We start from the raw sequence: 22,635 nt of genomic DNA, 5'->3' as shown, positions 1-22,635 counted from the left end.
CGTTCGAATTAACAGCGCACCTGGCGGCCGTGACGTCACATCGACGCTCTGGTACGAACGGGGTAGGGTTTCTGATTTCTCGACCTATTTTTTTTCTCGAGTTTCGGGAATTCTCGAGGCCAAAGTCTCGAGTTTTCTCGGGTCTCGAGTCTTTTTATTAAAACTGTTGAAATCGGCTGAAATTTAATAAAAACAGGTTTTTCTAACTTAATATACCTACTTTTATAGCACAACAATCAATATTCGAATTTGGTACCACTTATTTGGGTAAGGAAAGAAAGAAAAAATAAAATCTTAATATAAACTAATAATCATTACTTAGTAATTAAAGAAAGGAACAAAAGTCACCAAGTCGCGTGTAATTTAAGGATAAATAACAATAAAAATCTGGAGCAACAATTGAATCATCTGTTTTCCAAAGAACACGAGTCCAAATTAATAGCAAACTTACTATAATAAACCTACATTTAACCTACCTAAATTACGATAATAAACAAAAAAAATATGTTTAATAATGTTTTTTTAAAGACAACGACTTGAATAAACGTATTTGCGAGTACCTAAAACCTAACAGACAGTTAACATATTTTTCAATCTTTAAATCAGTCAGTTAAACAAACATAATAAATATAGCATACTCGTAGGTGAACATTATTAGTTTCGATTGAGATCATTACTTGCAAATCAAATCAGTTAAAAAAGGAAAGACTGGGCCAGTCTAAAAGCAATGTTAACCTATTAAATAATAAAAAAAACTTACTTTTGTCTAAGAAAATAGGCTTTCAAGAATATTAAAGCTTCAAAATCGAAACTCGAGAATTCTCGAGCTCCGGTAATTTTTTTCTCGTCTCGAATGAAGCCAAATTTCTCGAGTTTTCTCGAGTTCGAGAAAGCTCGAGCAGAAACCCTAGAACGGGGCGAACAAGGAAAAATGTGCGGATGAGTGCGAGGGAGAGTCGCATTCCAGCGAGGTGCGCGGTTAACTCGATCGAGTTGTAGGTACCTATCTAAACATAAGTGAGTAAAAAAAGAGTTAAAAAATGTGCGAGTAACTGTGATTACTTTTAAATAAAACATGGTCATCTTTGCGTTAAAGCAATTATGTGTCTTATGCCTGTTTTAACCATAAATCCCTAATTATTAAGTGACTCCTGAAAACATCATTCCTGTTATGTGTTACACTAGTAGTCACTTAAAAATTAGGGATAGATGGTGAAAACGGGCATTAGTGTAGGTAAGTCCATGGTTTATTACTTACAGTCTTCGCATGCCCCATGAAGCGAGCCCCCACAGGACACCATCGCTCACTGCTGGTGCGCCTGTGTCGCGCTAAAATACAAAAAACATGTTCAAAACGATATCGCGATGTAAAATGAGACAGCGCCATCTATTGGTCACCATATGAACATTATAACCATAAGAACAAAATAGCCCGACTTCCAGTTGTTCCCTTGAAAACAATCCGTTTTTTGTAGGATTCCGTTTATTAGTAACTATCCGTATTTTAATATTAACGTTCACACGAACATTCCGTTTACACTGTCCCGCAAAAAACCGATTCGTTTTCATTTGCAATTCGAATTAACATCAGGTGCGATTGTGGTCAAACACCTGCCTTGTTATGCATAAAAAAAAATTTCAAACACACATAATATTATAATAATGTGTTTTCACACGACAGTCCAGTTTAGTGGGATTCACCATTAGTCTCGGTTGCCACCAAGCGGATTGGAGCGCAGAAATGTCGGATGGACGATTTTTTCCATAGAATTTGACAGCGGCGGCGGCGACGCGGAGAAGAGAAGTGGAAGTAATGAAATCTGATAGCTTATTCAGAACACTCCACCTTGGTGGAAACCGGCCCTTACTGGATCCCGCATACTGGTTTGCCTTGAATAAGCCCTTACCGTGCAGGGCGCCCTCCTGCCCATCTGCGACAGGCAGATGAAGTTGTCAGTCACGGTGACCCCGAACCGCTGCGTCACGTTGTTGCATTTGCCCCGGTCCATCAGACGCGTGTGGAACACTTGGAGGCTCATGTCTTTCTTGTCCACCACGCCATCTCGCTAGAAACGATAAATCAGAGAAGCATTCTAGAAATAAGCAGTACAATCCGGTCGAGTTAATTGCGCACCTGGCTGCCATGACGTCACATCGACGCTCTGCCTGTACGGACGGAGTTAACGCGAGATGTGCGGGTAGGGTTGCCAGGTGTCCAGCTTTAGCCGGACATGTTTGGCTTTTTACGGTCTTGTCCGGCCGGTTGTTTTGTCGAAATTCGAGCCACAGAATAATATGAAGCGCACGCATCAGGATGTTGGGCAACCGATGATGATTGTACCTACTCACTTGTGAGCTATGACACTAATTGCACCCCCCATCACATGTCCGGCTTTTAGGGTAAAATGTCCGGCTAAATGAAGCACAAAATCCGGCTTTTGTGTTTTTTCGAACCTGGCAACAACCCTATGTGCGGGTAAGTGCGAGGGAGAGTCTCATTCCAGCGAGGTGCGTAGTCAAATCGATTGCGTTGTAGGTATTTAATAAAAATTTCAAGCAAGTGGCAGAGAAGACTCGAATGGACCTCATGTCTCGGAAAGCAAGATTTTTGGTGGCTCTGGTGTAAAATAAATCTCTCACCCGCTCCGCGCCCCAACTGGTGACCCAGGCGTCCTCGAAGGCTGGCAACATCACCCGATTCGGTAAGTCTACCCCGTGAACCGAGTCTGAAAACCTAAGTAGGAAAATATGAGATTAAGATGTACCTACTTACTTACATTATTATTAAAAACTGTTGCTACGAGTATGATCAGAAAGTTGGAATAAAACGACCTGAAACTGAATATTATTATCTACTCAATTTTATAACCAACTAAAATTCGACTAATTCTAAAATTCATTTTTAGTGAAAAGACAACAACAACATTTCTTTTAATGCTTTAGCGACTCGAGTTAAAGTCCACAATATTCTAGAAGTTTCGTTTATCAAAATTACTAGCTTTCCGCCCGCGTCTTCGCCCGCGTGGAATTTTGTCTGTCACAGAAAAACTATCGCGCGCGTCCCTGTTTCAAAAACCGGGATAAAAACTATCCTATGCCCTTTCCCGGGACTCAAACTATCTCTATGCCAAATTTCAACAAAATCGGCTCAGTGGTTTAGGCGTGAAAGAGAGACAGACAGACAGACAGAGTTACTTTCGCATTTATAATATTAGTATAGATTAGTATAGATGTTTTATAGAATTAAAAGTAGACTGACCTGGTTCACTGTGTCATCAGACTGTAGTTCACCTATAACCTGTCTGATCAAACCGTCTCGACCAGAAGGGCGTGCAACCCTCATCACGCACTGGTTCCCGCTGAAAACCAGCTACTCGGCATGACGTTTGCGTCATGTCGCGATTTTTGCTGAGTGAGCGCCTATTCAGCATATGTTTTTATTAATTTTTTGTTTACTTTTGCTTTGTATACCTTTGTATACATTCTTATTCTTATTCATTAGGGAAGATAAGTTATCCACTGTTCTCATTTTCTCATACTTTCTTTGCCAGACCAATGGTTGACTGATATACAATGCCTATTGACATTAAGTCCTCCATTTATACAATTCTTATAAAAATAAATAAATAAGGAACTCTGACATTACTTGATGTTCCTATCCAGCAGTAACAATGCCACGTCATAGTCCGGATTCTTTCGGATGCTCCATTGGGGGTGCTTCATGACCTCCTGGATCTTGGCCGTCTGCCCGCCGTGGTCGGTGTGGCGAGAGCCCGCGCGCACGCGCAGACGGCTGATACGGCTCGACCTGGTGCCAGAGTATGTTTTAAGAGTTGGTGTAACCTATTTTTATTTTTTACTAGCTGACCCGGCGAACTCTGTTCCGCCTTAAAGGCAATAAATAAGCCATCGAAATTTTTCCTTATTTGCTCACCGTTTAGACTACGAAAAACATTTTAAAACCAAAATCAGCTCAATCGGCCCAGCCGTTCTCGAGTTTTAATCAGACTAACGAACAGCAATTCATTTTTATTTATATAGATAGATTTTATTTTATTATGAAAACCAACAGCAATACAAATACAAATAATGAGACCTAAAATTATGTATCAGCTTAGCTACCTATTTATAGGTAATCGCAAATAGAAGTCAAGATGCAAATAGACCATACGCTGTTATAAGAGCAGACATTTAAAGAATTTACAATTTACAAGTGAAACAGTACTTTTTAAGCGCCGCTGGAGTGGGAGTCGAAAAAGTCTGAATTGAATAATTTATTTATAGTACGAGTAGTGGGTTTGGTTCGAAATAATTCTAGATCACTATAATTTATAGATCACTATGGAGTAACTAAGCTGGCGCAGCGACCCTAAGAGAGTCTCGGCCTCCGACAAAAAGTCTCCAATTTGGTCTTCTGCGCCATTTTTCTGCAGGAGATCGTTAATTACAAATTCGTTTTGGTCTTCGAGTTGGTGTAACCTTGTAGGCCATTGTATAGCCTAATTCAAAACTGATCAGCCGGACTACAATGCGTATTGCGCGTACCACGATAAGATTTTATCGCGGTATTAGGTAGCTACTAGAAATACTTTTAGAGTTAAAGTATCGTGGCGAGATGGACTGACCGTCACTCTCCTATTTCTCTAAAAATCTCTATCACTATGGACGCTTTTGCACTTCTTTCCAAAAATTGCAAAAAAACCTAATGTAATGAATTACTTCCGTAATACTTACTTCCAAACACAGTTAGCTGTGGTGATGACCAGCCGAGGGTTGAGGAGGGCCCCAGCACACCAGTGCTCGCGATTCTTCTGTATCGACACCACGTAGGGGTAATCTTCTATCAAGGCGTCCCTCGCTGCTATCAATCTCCTGGCTTCGCCAACTACAAGGGAAGGGACAAGTGAAATAAAACCACGTATTTGTGCGACTCTTTATTTACAACTTTTCTCTACCTACCTTCTTTTGCCTTTTTCGAATGCCCATCGCCGCTCGTTGGTTTATGCCTTTTATTAACCGACTTCTTCTTATCTCCTGACCTGGTTATATTTTTGTCTGCGGATCTGGTTTTATTTTTGTGACCCCTCTTCGAACGTTTAGTGTATTTCAATTGTCTCGGCTTCTTCCTGATCTTGGTTCCATTCCGACTCCTATTCATTTGGTTCTTTAATTTTCTAGATTTAGTCTTCGTACGAGTGTTATTTGGTGATTGCCTTGCTTTGGCATTTCTTTTCATTTTAGCGGATTTGCTTCTTTTCTTCTTCTTGGGAGCAGATTTAGTAGGTTCAACTTCTGTTTTATTGTCATCTTCTTTCAGATTCAGTTCGATTACTTTTGGGCGAAGGTCAGATGATCTTTTCCTTCTTACAGCACCGATGACATAGTCAGGTAGGACTTTCTTGACTCTGACCCTCTGTTCGTTGGTGTCTATAGGGAAGTAGGGGCTCTCAGGAACAGGGTAGAGTTTCTTTTCGGCCGATCCGATTGCAGGGAAGGCTGTATATCCCTTGTTGATTGGTGCTGGTCTTTTTGGCTGAGGCAAGGGTTTTGAATTCAAGAACTTTCTGGAAATTATTATTTGCAAATTCTTCTTCGGGAGTTGTTTGGAGTAGGATTGGACGAATGCCTTAGCTGGCTGGTCTTGAGATATAACATCTTGTAAGTGGACGAAAAGCAGTACAAATGGTACAACCTTCATGTCTTGGTGCCGACATGAAGTGAAATCATGGAAGAAATTATAATAGCTGTTTTACGACTGTTTTGATGGCGCTCGGCAAATGGATCGATAACTTTCGTATTTTCGATGAAATTCGCATTATGTGTTTTGTAATCTTCTACGTTTATGAAATTGCTTTGACGTTATTAAATGTTCGATCATAATGTTAAGCAGATATTAATTATAAAAAGCAATAAAAGACTATGCTTCTTTTTACAATTAGTTTATTTACTTAACATTTCCTAATATTTACATAGAAATAACAAACTCTACGTTTAAAATCAATCAATTCTAATTAATAATTTAATAGAAAAGTAGGTATAGTCTACAATATTTTATATTAGTTATTTGGTGCAGTATCTATGACAGGGGTTTTGGTTCAAGGATGGTCATGCGTGGTCATTTTAACCGCAAACACACTGAGATTTCGGTCCTATGTTCTGCTACAGTGCTGATCTTGTTGGTGGTGAGTCATTTTGTCATTAGCAGTTGCCAGTTTGTTATCATGATCTGTGGGTTTGATCTTGTCTTCAGCTTATGCCGTTAGTCCTTCGGCGCGATCTTCTTATACGTAGTAGCTGGACCGTCAACTGGTTCAGGACCTGCTTGCTCACCAACTCACTCTATTCGTCTTCGTCTATTATAGATCAAATGAAATGTTGCGAATCAGACTTCATTTTTAGGGCGAGGTTCGGATTAAAGTAGTAGTTAGTTTTCGTCATGATGCTGTGCTACATAGACATGCTTTTCTTTGCTGTTCCTGCTTCAGTCTTCTTGTAAGTAGCCAGCTGGTGGTTGTAGTTTGTCATCGTCGATTTTGATTACATAGTTTTTTTCAGATCTATGGGTCTTATCTTCAGCTTATGCCGATAGTCCTTCGGCGCGATCTTCTTGTAGGTGGCCAGCTGCACGGCCAGCTGGTACAGGACCTTCGTTTTTGGGTGAGGAGGTACAATATAAAGTATTAGTTTTGGTCGTTTTGTTATTTTTTCTTTGTCATTTCTGCTTCAGTCCTTCGGCGCGATCTTCTTGTATGTAGCCAGCTGGACAGCCAGCTGGTGCAGCAGCTGCTTGGCGGAGGGCGCGTGCTCGGGCGCGTGCTCGGCGCGCGACAGCCGCACGACGCGCCCGCACTCGCGCACGTAGTACTCCAGCTCGTTCTCAATTTGACGCCCGTCTCCTGGAGAAGAAGAATAGAATGTCATAGTTTTTGATAATGGAGTAACATCCGTCCATCCTCACAAACTTTGATAGCGTAAAAGTTCTCGGGCTGTTTGGCGTCTCAACCAAATGTCACTACAGGCTGTATTTAGGCTGTAAAGGTCTCCCTCATTGATTTCCACAACGACTGGTCTCGCGCTGCCCACATTCAGGGGTTTTCAGCCACCTTCGCTAGATCCTCGCATCGGCCTCGGCCAGCCTGTCTAGCCTACACTACGCTTTCTGGTCCGGGGTCGTCACTCAAAACTTTTCTGCCCTAACGGCCATCAGTTCTAAGATAGGCTGTTAGCAAGCATTAGGTACCAGTTTATGTACTGACCTTGGCCCATTCTAGTACCAGGCGGCTGCAGACACTTGTTGGTGAGGCGCGCCAGCTGCGAGCGCTCCGAGCTGAAGGCTTCATCCAGGTCGAACAGCTCCAGTGGAGGTGGTGGAGGCTCGCGAAACGTTGGAGGGAACACCTGGGTAGAAAAATCATCATCATCATCGTCATTATTTCAGCGGCAGGACAATTAACTACTGCTGAACATAGTCCTCCCCCAATGATTTAGATAATCATTGGTTGATAGCGGCTTGCACCCAGCGCCTTCCTGCTACATTTATGAGGTCGCCATAGCTACCTATTATACCTACTTTATTGCCAATTACCAATATGCGTTAGTTGCTTGGTTTACCTATGGAGTCTAATTTGGCGTTATTCGATCTTACACTCCACAAGTCAAACTACCTACGAAGTTTGAAGGTATACATATAGTTAGTTAAGCAACGCTTAAAGGATTATATTAAAACTATCGTTTTTTGGAAAGTAGGTACAAAAAATAAGATATCTCGAGATATCAAATGTTTCAATTTCTGAGAGATAATTTAGTTAAATATATCAAGTTTATTACAAAATCCTACAGCTTGATTTGCCTCCCGTTACTTACTGCAAGCTGAAGTGGCGGAAAAGGAGTCTCGAATTGCGGCGCGATAAGTCGCAGGGGCTCGTGCTTGACCCCCAGCGCGTCATACAGTCCTAGTACTTCTGGCACTGAAAGTTAAGACAAAGACTAGGTTTATTTAGTTTATACAAAGCTAGAAGGTTAATTAAAAAGTATGCTAATAGAATCAAAATGGAAACTCAGCATATCTTCCCACCGCTGTAACTCATGTGTAGCCAGGATCTACAGCTTGACCGCCAATAAAACAGCCAAAGAAGGCTAGGTTTGTCTCAAGGGAAGGTTATGTTGAAACTGTCATTGGACCCACATAAGACCCAACATAGCCCGCAAGAGTTGCTAAAGTGGCAGTGGGCGGACCACGGGCCGAAAGACATAGAGTGGACAGGACCGGTCGTTGTGGAATTTCTCAGGAGCAACCTTTGTCCAGCAGTGGACGTCATTTAGGTGAAACGGACGAAACGTACACTGGGCCAAGTTGAGTGAGAACAGCCTCCAAGTGAACAGCGCGTGCGGATGCAAAGGATGCAGCCTGGGAGGCGGCGCGGTGGCGGGCTCCGGCCACGGCACCGTGCTCAGCCACATCGTATCGCCCAGGGTGCGGTATTCGTTCACCTGGAATCATCATCATCCCTACGGCTGTAGCAATACCGTCAATACGTCAAGGTATAAGTAGACCTACATCTCTAATTTCTCAGAGGCAAATGATCGATTTAGCCTACACTCCCCTATGCTGGCTAAATGGTTTGGAGAGCCTTGATGTCCCTTAGTCTTCTCTTACGACATCCACAGGAAAAGTGGGCGTTTTCCTATTTTATTCTGCCGGAACTACATGGGTAAATATTTCTACATTATCATTTCAGCCACAAGACGTCCACTACGGTTGAACATAGGCCTCCCCCAATTATTTCCAGACTGACCATTTGGTAGCGGCCTGCAAGCAGCGCCTTCCTGGAACTGTTACGTCCTATGCTGCACTTGCCGGTACGTGGCTTCCATTCCAGAACGTTGCTGCCCAATCGGTTATCACTTCCGCGTGTTATGTGCCCTACCCATTGTCACTTCAGGTTGTTAATCCGTCGGGCTATATCACCGACAATAGGCTACGGCACAGCTACGGTCTCTTATTAAATGCTTTTTTAACGGCGTACGTCAGCATCAATCAATCTTTCCTATCGAAGTCCATACGCCGACTTTAAGGTTTGAAAGAGACTACAACAGTACATTTCTATACCAAGCATTGTGATGCGGCCTACGGCGTGACGCTGCGCTATACGCGGCCTACGGCATTTATAGAAGACTAGCCTTACAGTAGGCGCGCGAGTTCATGTCCATCCTGAGGAATGCGGTGTGCTGTTACCTAACTAATTATGCTAATGTCGATATCGATAATTATTACCAATTAAGTAGGTCAACCTTATCTACTTATTCCATATTTTTTGCAACTTATAAGTAAGTATAAGTATAAGTAAATAAGTAAGTAAGTAAGGCCCCGATGGACATGAACTCGCGCGCCTACTGTAGGTGTCAGTCAACTACCAATACCATCAGGCTGTTTGTATACATGTGCTTACATCAGGATCCTCAACATCCACCGGGTTGAGGTGCAGGTCTGACGCGCCGCCGAGCTGGCTGAACACCATCTCGCGGATCAAGTCGTTGCACTCGCACTCCAGGTACTGGTCCGCGAAGAAATGGCCGGAGCCTATCACGAAGAGCTTGCCTGAAAATTGTATTTTATTAAATAGAGATATTTTTTCCACTGCTGGGTTAAAAAGTGTTCGCCCTTTCAGATAGAGTTTGCTTTCTCATTGTCCTCGATTTTTTCAAATCGTGTATTCTACTTTTAAGTACTAGATTACATCAAGCATTTTTTACCTAAGTATATCATAAAAAAAAACATGATTGTAAATAATGTAACAAATGACGGTAGTAAAGGACAACAAGCGCTCATTTCGTGTCAAGCTGTCGAACGCAACGGACGTGATTTTTGCAGTGTTTTTTTTAACGTGTGATCTGATAGTTTTTTTACGCTAGAAACAAATCTTTATTAATTGTTGTTGGATCATATCAATACAAACATATTCGTGACAGATACATTTTCGTGATCGTTTAGATTTAACTGTTGCACTTTTTAAGTTTAAGAAGAGGTAGCAGCAGGGTAAAATCATCCCGAACGTTCTTTGTGGACTGTGATCTGTCAAATGGTGGTATGATGGTGTTCTTTGCTGTAAAAACTTGATGGTGTTACCTCCACTCCTCTCAGAAGTGTACAGAGCAGCCACCGGCCTCTTCACTGGGTAGCAGACATCGCTGGTTGACAGCAGAGCCGCAGCTGGCTTCTTGACCGTGAGCGTCGCCCCGTACGGGTACACGAAGTTTGGAGTCGCTGGGTCTTCACTGATGATGGGATTGAAGGTTAGTGGTATTCTAAGAGTTCTATCGGAAGATTTAGGGACTATTATTAGTTGTAAAAATGTCTTGTTATCAAATCTGCTGAGCAGTTGCGGTCTCACACGGAAAAGTTAAATTAACATTGACTGAATAAGTATCTTTTATTGGTTAATATTTAAAACTTTTATTTTATTGTCATCATTTTCATCGTGACCACGTGAAAAGCCAGTGTAAAGTGGATGACTTCAATTTGCACTGGCTGTTAAAGGTAAGGTACCTACTCCTGTTTTCTTTTCTTGGATCTCGTGACAGTTAAAATTTACTCTGGGACAAACTGAGTTTATTAAATATTTTTTATTGGTGGTCATAAAGAAGTAAATCCTAGCTAGCTACACAGGAGTTGCAGCAGTAGGAGTGAGTGAGAGTTGGTATTAGACCCGTTGTTCTTACACTGGACTTACATGAATAGAACTGACGTGATTTTTTATTTTATTTAGGTATGCATTAAGTATGCATGCATAAAAAAGAATCTATAAGGGTTCCGTTTTTTGCCATTTGGCTACGGAACCCTAAAAACAAAAAAAAAACTTTCGGTATGCATGGTGCAGTGTGTGATGGATCATTGTTTAAATTACATAATGTTTTAGATTCCCTTCAGTAGGATATTTTAAATCCTTATTGGTTGTCACTCGAGTAGGTATGTAGAAATGTTAATGTTGGATAGTCATAATTGGCCTACAAAATCTACTAAAAAACATTGTTATTACAGATTGATATTGTGCTGTGTACCTACTATCCTTAAATAAATAAATATGCATTACCTAGTAAAGAGCAGATTTGTTTATTTTACTTTCGTCTTTCATTATCTACCTATTCTCATAAACAAACATTATTTAAAGAGTGTACTCACAGATAGTCGTCGGACTCGCTGGTGTAGTTGGGTATCTTCATGAGGTACTTGACGACGGCTCGGTTGAGGATCCCTGAAGAGATGTGGCACTCCTTGGGGTGGTAGAACTTGTGGTACTTGGCCCGGACCACGCAATCTGGGGAGAAATTTGTAAAATAAAGAAAATAAAACACAGCTCAAATTCAAATTCAAATTTTTTATTGCTTATTAAGTGCTTACAATTAGGTCTTAATCTAAACAATGAGCTCTCCTTCTGGTGCAGTCGGGTAAAAAGCGGAATATGGGTTCAGATAAATGACTTAAGAAGTATTATTTCGAGGCTCAGAAGGAATAACTTGAACACAAGTACCTAATCTGGACATAAACGGTCAGATAAAATGATCAGTTACCTACTATGAACTGTCCTTTCAAAGAAAATGGAAGTCAAATCACACGGAATCGCCCATGTTATCGCGGCGCGGACTAACGCCCGTATGAATTCACAAACGAACTTTTGCTTAAGTGAAGCAGCAAATAAAGGTTCGTGTGTCACTCTGTGCGTCCACGCGCACTGTGAGACCTCATAGTAATGTTTGTGAATACGGGCGTAAGTCTGTGCCCACCAGAATGGTCTAGTGCACCCCTCCCGTATCCATTGGATATGGCATGGTAGGCGCCAGGACCCCCTACGCCATAACCTAACGCCATGTTTCCCAGCGTCTTCCTAAAGTGTCTTTATGTAGATAAATGGTACAACTAATAGATGAAAGGTCAATTCGTATTAAAGCATACTAAAGTAATACCTACCATTGTTAACAACAATCCCATACTCCTCCAGAAAGAAGTTAATATTGGTATTCATCCTCTCCTCCCCCCCGTCGGTCATGGCTACCAGAACCGAGTCCCCTCTCTCTACCATGCCCTTTAAGCAGGCCAGCTCATCATCAGTGAACGCGTTCTGAGGCCCAGCCACTACCAGGATCTTCACGTCTTGTAAGATGTTTTCGGAGAGCTCGTCGCGGTTGCTAGAAAAATTATTTCAGTTATTTAAAATACTAGCGGCCCGCCCCGGCTTCGCACGGTTGCAATGGAATTTACCGGCTTTTCTCTTCTATAATTGGTATGCATGTTTTATACCTATAGACCTTCTGTTGAGTCACTCTATCTATTAAAAAAACCGCATCAAAATCCTTTGCGTAGTTCTAAAGATCTAAGCATATACATTCAAATTCAAATTGTTTATTTGCTTACTTATATATCGATTTTATTTTATACTATGAGTGCAGTAAGGCCTAGGTAGGTACTTTGTTATTAAAATTTTCTAACGTTAATTAATAATTATCAAACTACCTAACTTTTAATTGGAAATCGAATTGCTTAAGGTGGGAATCGAACCCACGACCTTTCTTCCTTATTTAAATGCGTCGGCTTCCTTATTTAATTAAACCTTGTGCTGAACAAGATATTTTGTCACCTTCAGTCTCATCTAGTTCAGACGAGCTGGGAATCGAACCCTGGATTTCTGGTCGTCTGGTTAAGCATTATTCCACAAGATTTACAAGTTTTTTTTAAAATTAAATTACTTAATAAATAATAAGTACTTTACGGCCGAATACTGAAACGCCATTTAAATATTTGACGGCTTCTCAAATAGTTAAGCAGCTCCTAAACTTACATTTCGCATAGGTACTCAAAACAATATCTGAGTAGTTCTCAATTTTTAAGCACCTCTCAAATTAAGTTGCACAAACGCCACTCAAATGAATTTTCACATACTGAAACGCCATTCAACGCTAAGCATTACTCAAACAACTGTTAAATCGTCTTAAGCAGCTGTTAAATTTGAGAGTGCTTGCCCGGTATCTTAAATCCTATTCTTATACCTAAATCGACCTAAATAGTGGTAAATAATGTGTGTCATCGTTATCATTTCTTTCGAGCCTCGAGGAAATACCTAGATCTAATCGCAGGAACGCAATAAGGCTGAACCAATGGCTGAACGCTATTGAAAAATATTATTATAATGACATGCAATTCCGAGCGAGGTTCCGCGTCTCTAGAAACGGTGTTGTTTCTGGATTCATAATTTGGAAGCTCTTTGAAACCCCTCACCAAACGCCATACAACCAGTGGACCAAATACTTATTATAACCCTACTGTTCTACGCAACGGGAAGTTATGAACGTGTACAAGGTGATATCTTCCACATCTAACAGCCAACTGTGCATCGTATAGTGCACGAAGTAACAACCAAAATAGCTGCTATGAAATCGCAATACAAACATGCCTATTTCTGAGGAATAAGGGGACATCGCATATAGTTCCAAAATACTGAACTGTCCTATGCATGACATTGACAGTGGGGCGCCACCGTCAATACCGGATCGCTAGTTCCGATTTTTGCCATGTTGGAAACCATATAGTTGAACGATGGTAGCGCCCCCCTGTCATTGAGTTTGGTGGGACAGTTCAGCGTGGGTCATCTATAGCAGCATTTCCAAGAGTTGTTGATTTGTCAATTTGATTGATGCTCTGTCAACAATGATAAATGTCAATTGTGGTTACGTTTCGGTCCACGATCGCCACTTAATAGATTTCAACAATAAAAAGTATCTTTTTAAAATTTAATTTTTTTTTTTTAAATTATAAAATTATTTTTTTAATTAAATAAAAATGCAAGCATTAATTTTTTATATGACAAAACGAGATTTATTTATAATAGAAACTAAAAATAAACTGTTCTATGTTAAGTTGATTGAGTATATTTCCATAAAAGACAATACATAACCAAACGATGCTGCGTGTAATGGATAAAAAACGTAAAGTTATCATTTGTGTAAATGAAAACATACTTTTTTTGGTAAATGTTGCCATTATGACTGTAAACATTTGAGAGCTGCTTAGCTGATCACGGCTTCAAATTCGTTGAGTGGCGTTTGAGAATACCATTTAAAATTGAAGGATACTTAAATTTAGGAGCCCGTCAGCTGAGTGAAAGATTTGAGTAGCGTTTCAGTATTCGGCCGTTAGAAGCGTAAAATACACACTCACATCATAACTTTCCACGTGGTCTTCAATTTCCTGTGCAGCATTTTGTAGTTTTCATTGATTTTGAACAATTCATTTTTGGACACGTCGAAAAGTATCGTATTTACTATTGTCTTCATTATTTTATTTTATTTTAACAAACTTATCACACAAAAACAAGTATTCTACGCAATGCCTAGTTTATTTTGTTGTCATTGTCAGTCCGTTGCTAGGCAACCGTTTATTTGTGTCATATTGTCATGGATTTCAAAGAGTATGTAACATACATACTAAAATATCAATAAAAAGGTTGTAGTATTAACACAAAGTCAATCTTAAGGTGAGTATAGACTAGAGCACTTGCTTGTATAGCCCGACCAGGAACATAAAAACTAGAGATGAAACGGATATCCGGTAACTATCCGGTAGGCCGGATATCCGGCCTAAATTTACTATCCGGCCGGATACCGGATAGTAACTCACTATCCGGCCGGATACCGGATATTAAAAAACTACGATAATTTCCTAGTAATAAAATGAAATACATTAATCTTTGAGGTAAACATCAATAAAATGGCCTATAATAATGACGGCTTATAATTAAAGTCCAAAAAGTTACAAAAAGGCATATCAAGGCCTTTAAAAAAACTAATTTCTTTTGCTGGGCTATTCACTCTAATGACGAATACATAAATAGTAAATATCTGTTAAGTCGAAATATTGCCAAATAACTTTAAAAAAAAAATAAAACCGACTTCAAATGCGTGAACACAAATAATACCTATTCAACAAAAAAATAATCGTTCAAATTGGTTCTTAATCGGCGGAGATATTGCGTATAAAAAAGTTCATCCCCAATTTTCCACCCTTGGGGGTGAAATATTTTCTTCAAATTCGCATGAAACCACCCTTTTGATAATACATATTCAACAAAAAAAAAATCGTTCAAATTGGGATATAATCGGCGGAGATATTGCGTATAAAAAAGTTCATCCCCAATTTTCCACCCTTGGGGGTTGTTTTTTTATTATTAAATTTAAATGGGACCACCCTTGAGGTATTACCTATACGCCGAAAAAAGATTTGTTCAAATCGGTTCATAATTGGCGGAGTAATCGCGTAACAAACATAGAAAAAAAAAAACATACGGGTCGAATTGAGAACCTCCTCCTTTTTTTGAAGTCGGTTGATAAAATAGGCGATCTTTTTTTCACTGATGGTCTGATGTCATGATGCAGTTCAGTCAGATTATGCAGTAAGTAAACTAATTTAATTTTTGCTATTCGATCACCTACTCACGATGGCAACCGAAATCGCCCGAATTGATCTGCCCCCTAGACAAGTGGCAAAATCTGACATTCTATTCAGAAAAGTGTGACTAGTCTACTTGCTCTAAAAAAAAATACATTATTGATTTAATATTCAACAAATTGTTTTGTTTGAAACCGAACTCCGGCAATTTCAGCCGCAGATTAAAAAAAAAAGTACTAATAGACCCACCGATCGCTTTCGAAGCACCTGTGCGGCGCTAAACTCGTCACAACATGCAACGAGACAATGGGTCAACTATCCGGCCGCCGGATATCCGGCTATCCGGCCTAGCAGCTGGCCGGATATCCGGTATCCGGTATCCGGCCAAACAACTATCCGTTTCATCTCTAATAAAAACCCTCGCCATGTTGCGGAAAACTAATGGTACTAATTTCTTTTAATGGCAACAGTAACTGAAAACTTCATTGACATGTCACCTTGCATGTCAGTCTATTGCTGTCAAAGTGTAAACAAACTTTATTTTAAATGTGCGCAATTGATTTCGTGAATTAAATTACTAAAATCTTTTTATAGTCGTGAAAGAAAAGTGGTTCACAATGTGTTAAAGTATTTGTCGAAGAGAAATACTAAGGGTTCGGACAATATTTTCATTGAATAATGTTTACGACAAAGGTTGTCAAATTGACTGACATGTTTATCGTATAGTACAGTCCACTATGAAAATTAGCTGTAATTTGTTTCAACTACCTATTTTAAAAAAAAATATCACTAACACAACAACATCTAAGTGTTGAATTTTATGGAATTGGGAAAGAAGTACCGAGTTTGAAGCGTTCATGAGCAGACATTGCAGTTGAATATTCAAGTTCTGAATTTGATTATTGATGAATAATAAAATAAATCCTACTAGCTCGATTGATGGTTTCATTTAATTTATTTAAACCAGGTTACCTATAATAATATTTTTTCGTTAATTTATGAAAATATCAAATTAGCCCGTAATCCTGAATCCTGATACATAAAGTAAGCCTATTAATTTAACACAGGTACGACTGTACTCAGTGTTGCACTATCAAATGCAATTGACGCGCCTCTATGCCAGGGTTTTTATGTTCCTGCAGGGCTAAGATGCGCGCCGTGATAAACTGCTATCGCGGCGTTATATCGATTTTGACGTCACTATATCGTTTTATCTACCGGCGCTAACATGGCACCCCGAAAATTATCATGTCATCTGTCAAAATGTGATAGTGATAGATTTGTTTTTTTTTTTTATGATAAACCTGTCAAGCCCTAACATGAAGCGCTAACTATATCATATTTTGACATCACGATAGGATAGGATGTGGTGTTTTTATCGTCCTCGATCCTTGCCCACGATAGCAAGACGATAGGAGATTAACTTTTTTGCAAGCTACTTTAACTCTATTTATTTATCATTTATAATGGTAAATGACATTTTACGACTAATTTGAGGCTAGTAAAATTCAAAGAAAGGAATCTAGCACCTTTGTGATACTTTTACTTCTAGGTGGAGATTGAGTTCTAGTTCAAGAGTTTATCAGTGTGAGGCGAATCTTGCGACAGTTTATAATCGCTAGCTGCAAAATCTTAGTGCTCCCACAGTCCCACCCACATATTAATTATTACATTACCTACCTTGTAAAATAACCATTACTTACCTACTTAGGTAGGCAGTCAACAGTACATCAGACAATACATATTAAGTTGCAAATGTCGTGAGATACCCCACAGTGTTTAGCTTGATTTAAGTACCTACTGTCATCTGTACATAATCTTGTAAAATTATTGAAAATGGGGCGGAATGTGGTGACCGAGCTTCTTGTGTCTACATCAAACAGTGGCAAGGTCATTGTCAGAAATTAGCATTGGGTGGGATGTGTAATCAAACTTGCTATAATAACAATGAGAATAAATGAATTTTACTAATTTTATAACTTGATGGTGATACCATACATACATTCCACATTACTATCAATCTAATTCCTCCATGTGGTCTTTTTTAAGGGCTTTAATGTGACAGGATGATAATCTTGTACAATTTATTCCATTATAATAAATTCATCATCATCTCAGCCATAGGACGTCCACTGCTGAACTTAGGCCTCCCCCAATGCTTTCCATGTTGCCCGATGGGGCAGCAAGGTTCTGGGGTGGAGGCCGGGTACCGGAATACGCAGCGTGGGACGTCCACCCACAAGGTGGACCGACGACATCATAATGGTAGCAGAAAGGCGCTGGACGCAGGCAATAAATTCATTATTGCAGTGTAATTTCAAAATAATTCAACCATTATTTACAAAATCTTTATTTGGAAAACTTTTGTTTTACAATAGCTATTTATAATTTCAAATACAAACAGAATTCCATGAATTGGTTAGCCTAGCCAGTACCCTTGAAGTTTTTCTTGCTGATTGTTATTGTAAATTTTCATGATAGTGAGCAAGACTTGATTATGTCTGCTTTAGAATGAAATAATCACTCATAATCCCACACTTCTTCATCCACTGTCTGAAAAAAGAAAGAATATTATTTAAACACAATTATAAATATTACAATTACATAAACAGTTCATAAATAGAAACATTTACTTAATCCTATTTGTATTTTAAGTTTACATACAAAATATTGATCACAGTATTATTACACGGTGAAAGAACTATGTGAAATAAATATAGGAAAGAAGGTGAAAGCTTATTTGTAGGAATAAAGATATTTTTCCTTTTCTCCGGTGCTGTTACTTATGAAAATCAAGATCTGCGGAGTATAGCTAATATTTTAGACTTTAGGTACTTACTTTGCTACATATGAGTGTAACTTTATTTTTCAAATCTCAATAAACTTTCTGACTGCTTCATGTAAGTTGAATAATTACTGTAAACCTCGCATTATGGGGTAGGTAGTGGAGTTCGGTTATTCTGTTAATTTTGAAGACTTCATTCTTTAATACTATCGGTATGATTAGGAATTCTTCATTGTTTTTCTTTAACTTGGTTATCTCTTCGTTTGATATTTTCCGTACTTTAGAAATATTAAAAATAAGACTGGAAACATAAAAATACAATTTTAAAAACACAAACAAATACAATCAAGCAGTCATGTAATGTCAACAAAATTGACATAACTTTTTTTTAATGACGTTCTCACTGCTTTAAGATATGTGTTTTTAGCCGAATTAGTAGCAGAAATGAACGAGATTGAACGAATGAGCTAAAATATTTCAAGGTTGGCCAACATAATAACGCAATTTTTTCTTAATATGGCAACAATTCGGTTATCACGCGATAGCGGTCGATAGACTTTTCTATCGATGGTCCCATGTTAGGGAAAATGATAAAATTATCTACGTGATCGAAAATTGTCTTATCATATCATGTCATTGTCGATGCGCGCATCTTAGGCCTACTGGTCAGGCTATAACAGAACAACTTGACTTAGTTGACTTATGGTCCTATGTCCCCTAGATGGGGCAGAGGGCGTCCACAACAGTCCTCCATCGCGTTCGGTCTTGAGCTATGTGTTTGATCTCGCTCCAAGTCTTGCCGATCTTCTTCGCCTCGTCTGCCACAGTGCGCCGCCAAGTTTGCTTGGAGCGACCACGTTTGCGTTTTCCTTGGGGGTTCCAATCCAGAGCCTGCTTGGGGATGTGATCGGGATCCCTTCGGAGAGTGTGGCCAATCCAGTTCCACTTGCGGCGCTTGATCTGCTGGTCGATCGGAATTTCGTGGCAGCGTTCCAATAGCTCGACGTTGGAGATTTTCTCAGGCCAGTATATGCCGAGAATTCGGCGAAGGCAGCGGTTGACGAAGACCTGCAGTTGGTGCGAGATGACTTTGGTGACCTTCCACGTTTCACACCCATAGAGCAGCACGGATTTGACGTTGGACCCGAAAATTTTGATCCTGACCCTTCGGGTCAGTTTCCGTGACTGCCATACGGGGCGAAGTTGTGCGAAGGTGGCTCTAGCCTTGGCAATGCGCGAAGTGATGTCCTCTTCGGTACCTCCAGTCTCTGACATGACGCTCCCGAGGTAGGTAAAATTGTGGACACGTTCCACATCCTCTGCACCAATCCGTAATGGTGTGCAATTCCTCACTCCAGATCGCATCTCTTGGGTCTTCCGGCAGTTAATTTTGAGCCCCGTGATGCCCGCCTCTCGATGTAGGTCAGATAACAGAACAACGAGCCGCTCTAATCTAGTGTTTTCACCCTTTCACGAACAAAACAAGTCTTTCGTCGTCATTTTACTAATATTTTCCATTCATAAGAACGTTAAATTACAAATGCTCTAGTTCTACTCACCTAGAGTTCGAAATGGATAGGGACTTTTAACATCTTGTATGAATGAAACTTGAAAATAGTATACTTATTTCCATACTAGTGTGGTTACTGTCTCAGCAAGAGACCTCTAAGAGTAGGCGCACACCGTTGATTTTTAGTTGGCCGATAGTTTAGTCGGGCTATTGATCAGATGAATGATGATGATGATGATGAATTCATAATTTGGGAATAAAATAAAATGCATAAATTGTCAAATAATATAATTTTATTTACAACTCGAATAATCATAACTTCCGAATTAAAATTCGTATTCAATTAGAATAAGAATAAGCCATTTCTATCCTATGCCTAGGACTTTATTTACAAACTTCCATCTCTAGACATTTTAAAGTAATATTGCTATTTTCCGTTAAAAACATTTCTAAAGATTTCCACATAAATTAAAACTAAGTTGACATACGCCCGTATTCACAAACATTACTATGAGGTCTCACAGTGTGCGTGGACGCACAGGGTGACACACGAACCAATCACAGAGCTATATTTAACGCCGTGCGTTCGATTTGCTGCTTCACTTAAGCAAGTATCGTTTGTGAATACGGGTGTAAGTTGACATGAAGTCCGCCATTGTAGAAATCATGGACTTCATAATAAGAAATAATTACTAAAATGATATGAGTTAAGTTACAATAAATATAATTTCGACACCACAGCCAAAACATTTCAGTTTTTTTCAATATTTGTACATGTAAATAAACAAAAATATTTGGAACAATATAAAAAACTTGCGCTAGTATATTTAAGTTGTACTGAGTAATTAATTAACTAATTGATCCTAAATTACATAGCAGAGGTACTTTGAAAGAAGGTTTGTGATTGTGCATTAGAACGCCAAAACTCAAAATGTGCTCAAATGTAACCATTATAAGTTACAATTTACAATAGTCTTTTTGTCTACATATTACTGTTTATAAAATAGGTCGACAAATAAATAGACTGTTTTTTGAAACAGCGCCACTGGCGGAGAAAAGGTGTAATTTTTACAAAAAAGAAAATATTTCGAAAATAAGCATTGGGTTTGTGGTAGATTTTAAAATAGTTGTGCTATAATTTCACTGCGGGCAGTAGTGTTGTGGTATTGTTATAAAAATTGTTTGAGTGTAAACTGTTACAAAAAAGATTTTCGAAAAGATATAAGTAGGCCTTTTATGAAACTATAGAGGACTCTCTATTTTTAATACTTGTTTATTTGAGACTTATTGCATTGCAGTGGAAAATAAATGTGTAAATGAAAAAAATCTATTAGGCTGTAAAAAATGAAAATATGAATATTATAAAAACAAGACACTAGAGCGCCCTCTATACTTAAAACAAGAATTTAAAAAATAAAAATATCAACTCTGAGATTATCTATAAATACATTTTCACTAAATATTACTAAATGTATGTCTGTACATTGCGTAAAATATAAAACTTATGTAATAGGAATGAACTTACAATGTTTCGTAGATGTTTCTACATAACATAGTATTTACATAAACAATTTTAGTTCTTCGTAGATTTTGAGCTAACTTTGAGCTTCATAAACTAAACGATAGTTTAAATTAACTAAAATAATGGCTTAGAAATAAATCGTGTACTTTATAATAGCCATTTGATATGATGTTTATAACTAAAAGTTTACGTTCAGAAAAGTTGTCTCAAAAATCGTATCACACATTTTCGTTCAAATGAATTTCAAACTCCTAAATTCTTCATTTAAGTTTTTATAAGTGCTGCTTCTTCAATTGTTTATAATAAAATAATTCATTTATTTTTTTGGCAAAATGCAAAAGTTGTATCGTGTAATTGGTGTAATTTTATGATGACAGATAAAAAAAAATGTTGTAAATTATCTTCGTAAAATGCCAAACCTACTTAAAATAAAGGTCAAGAGTACTAGAGCGTCAGACGATCTAGGAGTCATTAACGCTGATACAAAAATCATTCAGTGTTATCTAAAAACATGTATTGGCATTACGTGATTCGACATAATTTTGACCTTTAAAACTGTGTTGCGAGTACTAGGACAGCAGAATATCGTAAGAGGCCTTTTATTTTTTGGTCTAATATCAAGGTCATTCTTGTTTCTTTTATTTTCCGTCACACAGTCGCTTCTTTTTGTAATGTTTTTGAATTTTCTAACAGTAACAACCATTTTTAATATCAACCGTTTTTTAAATGAGAATGGCATTTACACGTTTTTGGTTGAATACTATTTTGATCAGATTTTTTATTGTTTAATGTGCAAATTTCTTAACAAACTGAATCTGAAGTACCAGGCGGCCATAAACACATAGGAGGAGCTCGATCCATTTGCACTTCGCAACAAAACCGTGTACCAGGGCAGCAGCAAATCATAAGAAGCCCATATCGAGCGCGTTGTACAACGCAGCTATGTCAGAATGGCTGGACACCCTCCAGAAGGGGTAGTTCTTGGCCTTGGCAGCCGCTTCTTCGTCTTGGCCATCGCCTATTACTACGTACGTACACCGTTCGCCAAAACGCTGCTTTATTTTCTCGAAGCATGTTTCTTTGCCTGTGAATGAAATGTAGGATCGTTACTAAAATGATTGACGAAAAATATCGTTTAAATAGACTATTGTAAAATGATAAATTTTAAAAAAATATTGCACTAATATTATTCAAATAAAGAAAATAAAAAAACAAATGTTATAAAAATATTTTATAATAATCTTCTACAAGGTGTCGAAGTATGTTTATGTCAAACAAAAAAAAAATCGATGGCTCAAATGCAACTTTTTTTCAAGAAAAGAAAGTTTCAAACTTCCTGAATAGCAGAACAACTATTAAAATATCGGAATAATAACTGGACA

General features: G+C 38.7%; 3 protein-coding genes and 1 long non-coding RNA gene across 4 annotated transcripts in view; all 4 read right to left on the bottom strand.

The window, feature by feature from the left end:
- Positions 1–1,254: 1,254 nt before the first annotated feature.
- Positions 1,255–5,798, bottom strand: LOC135083028 (probable threonine protease PRSS50). The gene is made up of 6 exons (XM_063977791.1): positions 4,960–5,798; positions 4,735–4,885; positions 3,647–3,808; positions 2,641–2,734; positions 1,908–2,066; positions 1,255–1,329 (listed from the first exon to the last, which is right to left on the bottom strand). Exons 1-6 carry the CDS (start codon positions 5,696–5,698, stop codon positions 1,255–1,257), a joined length of 1,380 nt encoding a protein of 459 aa, XP_063833861.1. The 5' UTR covers positions 5,699–5,798.
- Positions 5,799–5,970: 172 nt separating this feature from the next.
- On the bottom strand, positions 5,971–14,357 carry LOC135082660 (intraflagellar transport protein 52 homolog). Its single transcript, XM_063977451.1, has 9 exons — positions 14,210–14,357; positions 11,966–12,183; positions 11,180–11,315; positions 10,127–10,275; positions 9,450–9,598; positions 8,343–8,490; positions 7,864–7,967; positions 7,257–7,398; positions 5,971–6,896 (listed from the first exon to the last, which is right to left on the bottom strand). Exons 1-9 carry the CDS (start codon positions 14,323–14,325, stop codon positions 6,724–6,726), a joined length of 1,335 nt encoding a protein of 444 aa, XP_063833521.1. The 5' UTR covers positions 14,326–14,357; the 3' UTR covers positions 5,971–6,723.
- Positions 14,358–17,770: 3,413 nt separating this feature from the next.
- On the bottom strand, positions 17,771–18,887 carry LOC135083119 (uncharacterized). Its single transcript, XR_010259542.1, has 2 exons — positions 18,276–18,887; positions 17,771–17,989 (listed from the first exon to the last, which is right to left on the bottom strand). It is a non-coding gene; the product is annotated as an uncharacterized LOC135083119 (long non-coding RNA).
- Positions 18,888–20,006: 1,119 nt separating this feature from the next.
- Positions 20,007–22,635, bottom strand: part of LOC135082872 (eyes absent homolog 2) — a 57,533-nt gene continuing 54,904 nt past the window's right edge. The window contains exon 15 of the mRNA XM_063977636.1: positions 20,007–22,337. Coding sequence (XP_063833706.1) covers positions 22,156–22,337 — 182 coding nt within the window. The 3' untranslated portion in view covers positions 20,007–22,155. The remainder of the gene's footprint in view (positions 22,338–22,635) is intronic.

This window comes from Ostrinia nubilalis, chromosome 22 (genome assembly GCF_963855985.1).
Source record: "Ostrinia nubilalis chromosome 22, ilOstNubi1.1, whole genome shotgun sequence".
Lineage (NCBI taxonomy): Eukaryota > Metazoa > Arthropoda > Insecta > Lepidoptera > Crambidae > Ostrinia > Ostrinia nubilalis.
The sequence above is the reverse complement of the archived record's forward strand: the minus strand, read 5'-3'. Positions and strand labels throughout refer to the sequence as shown.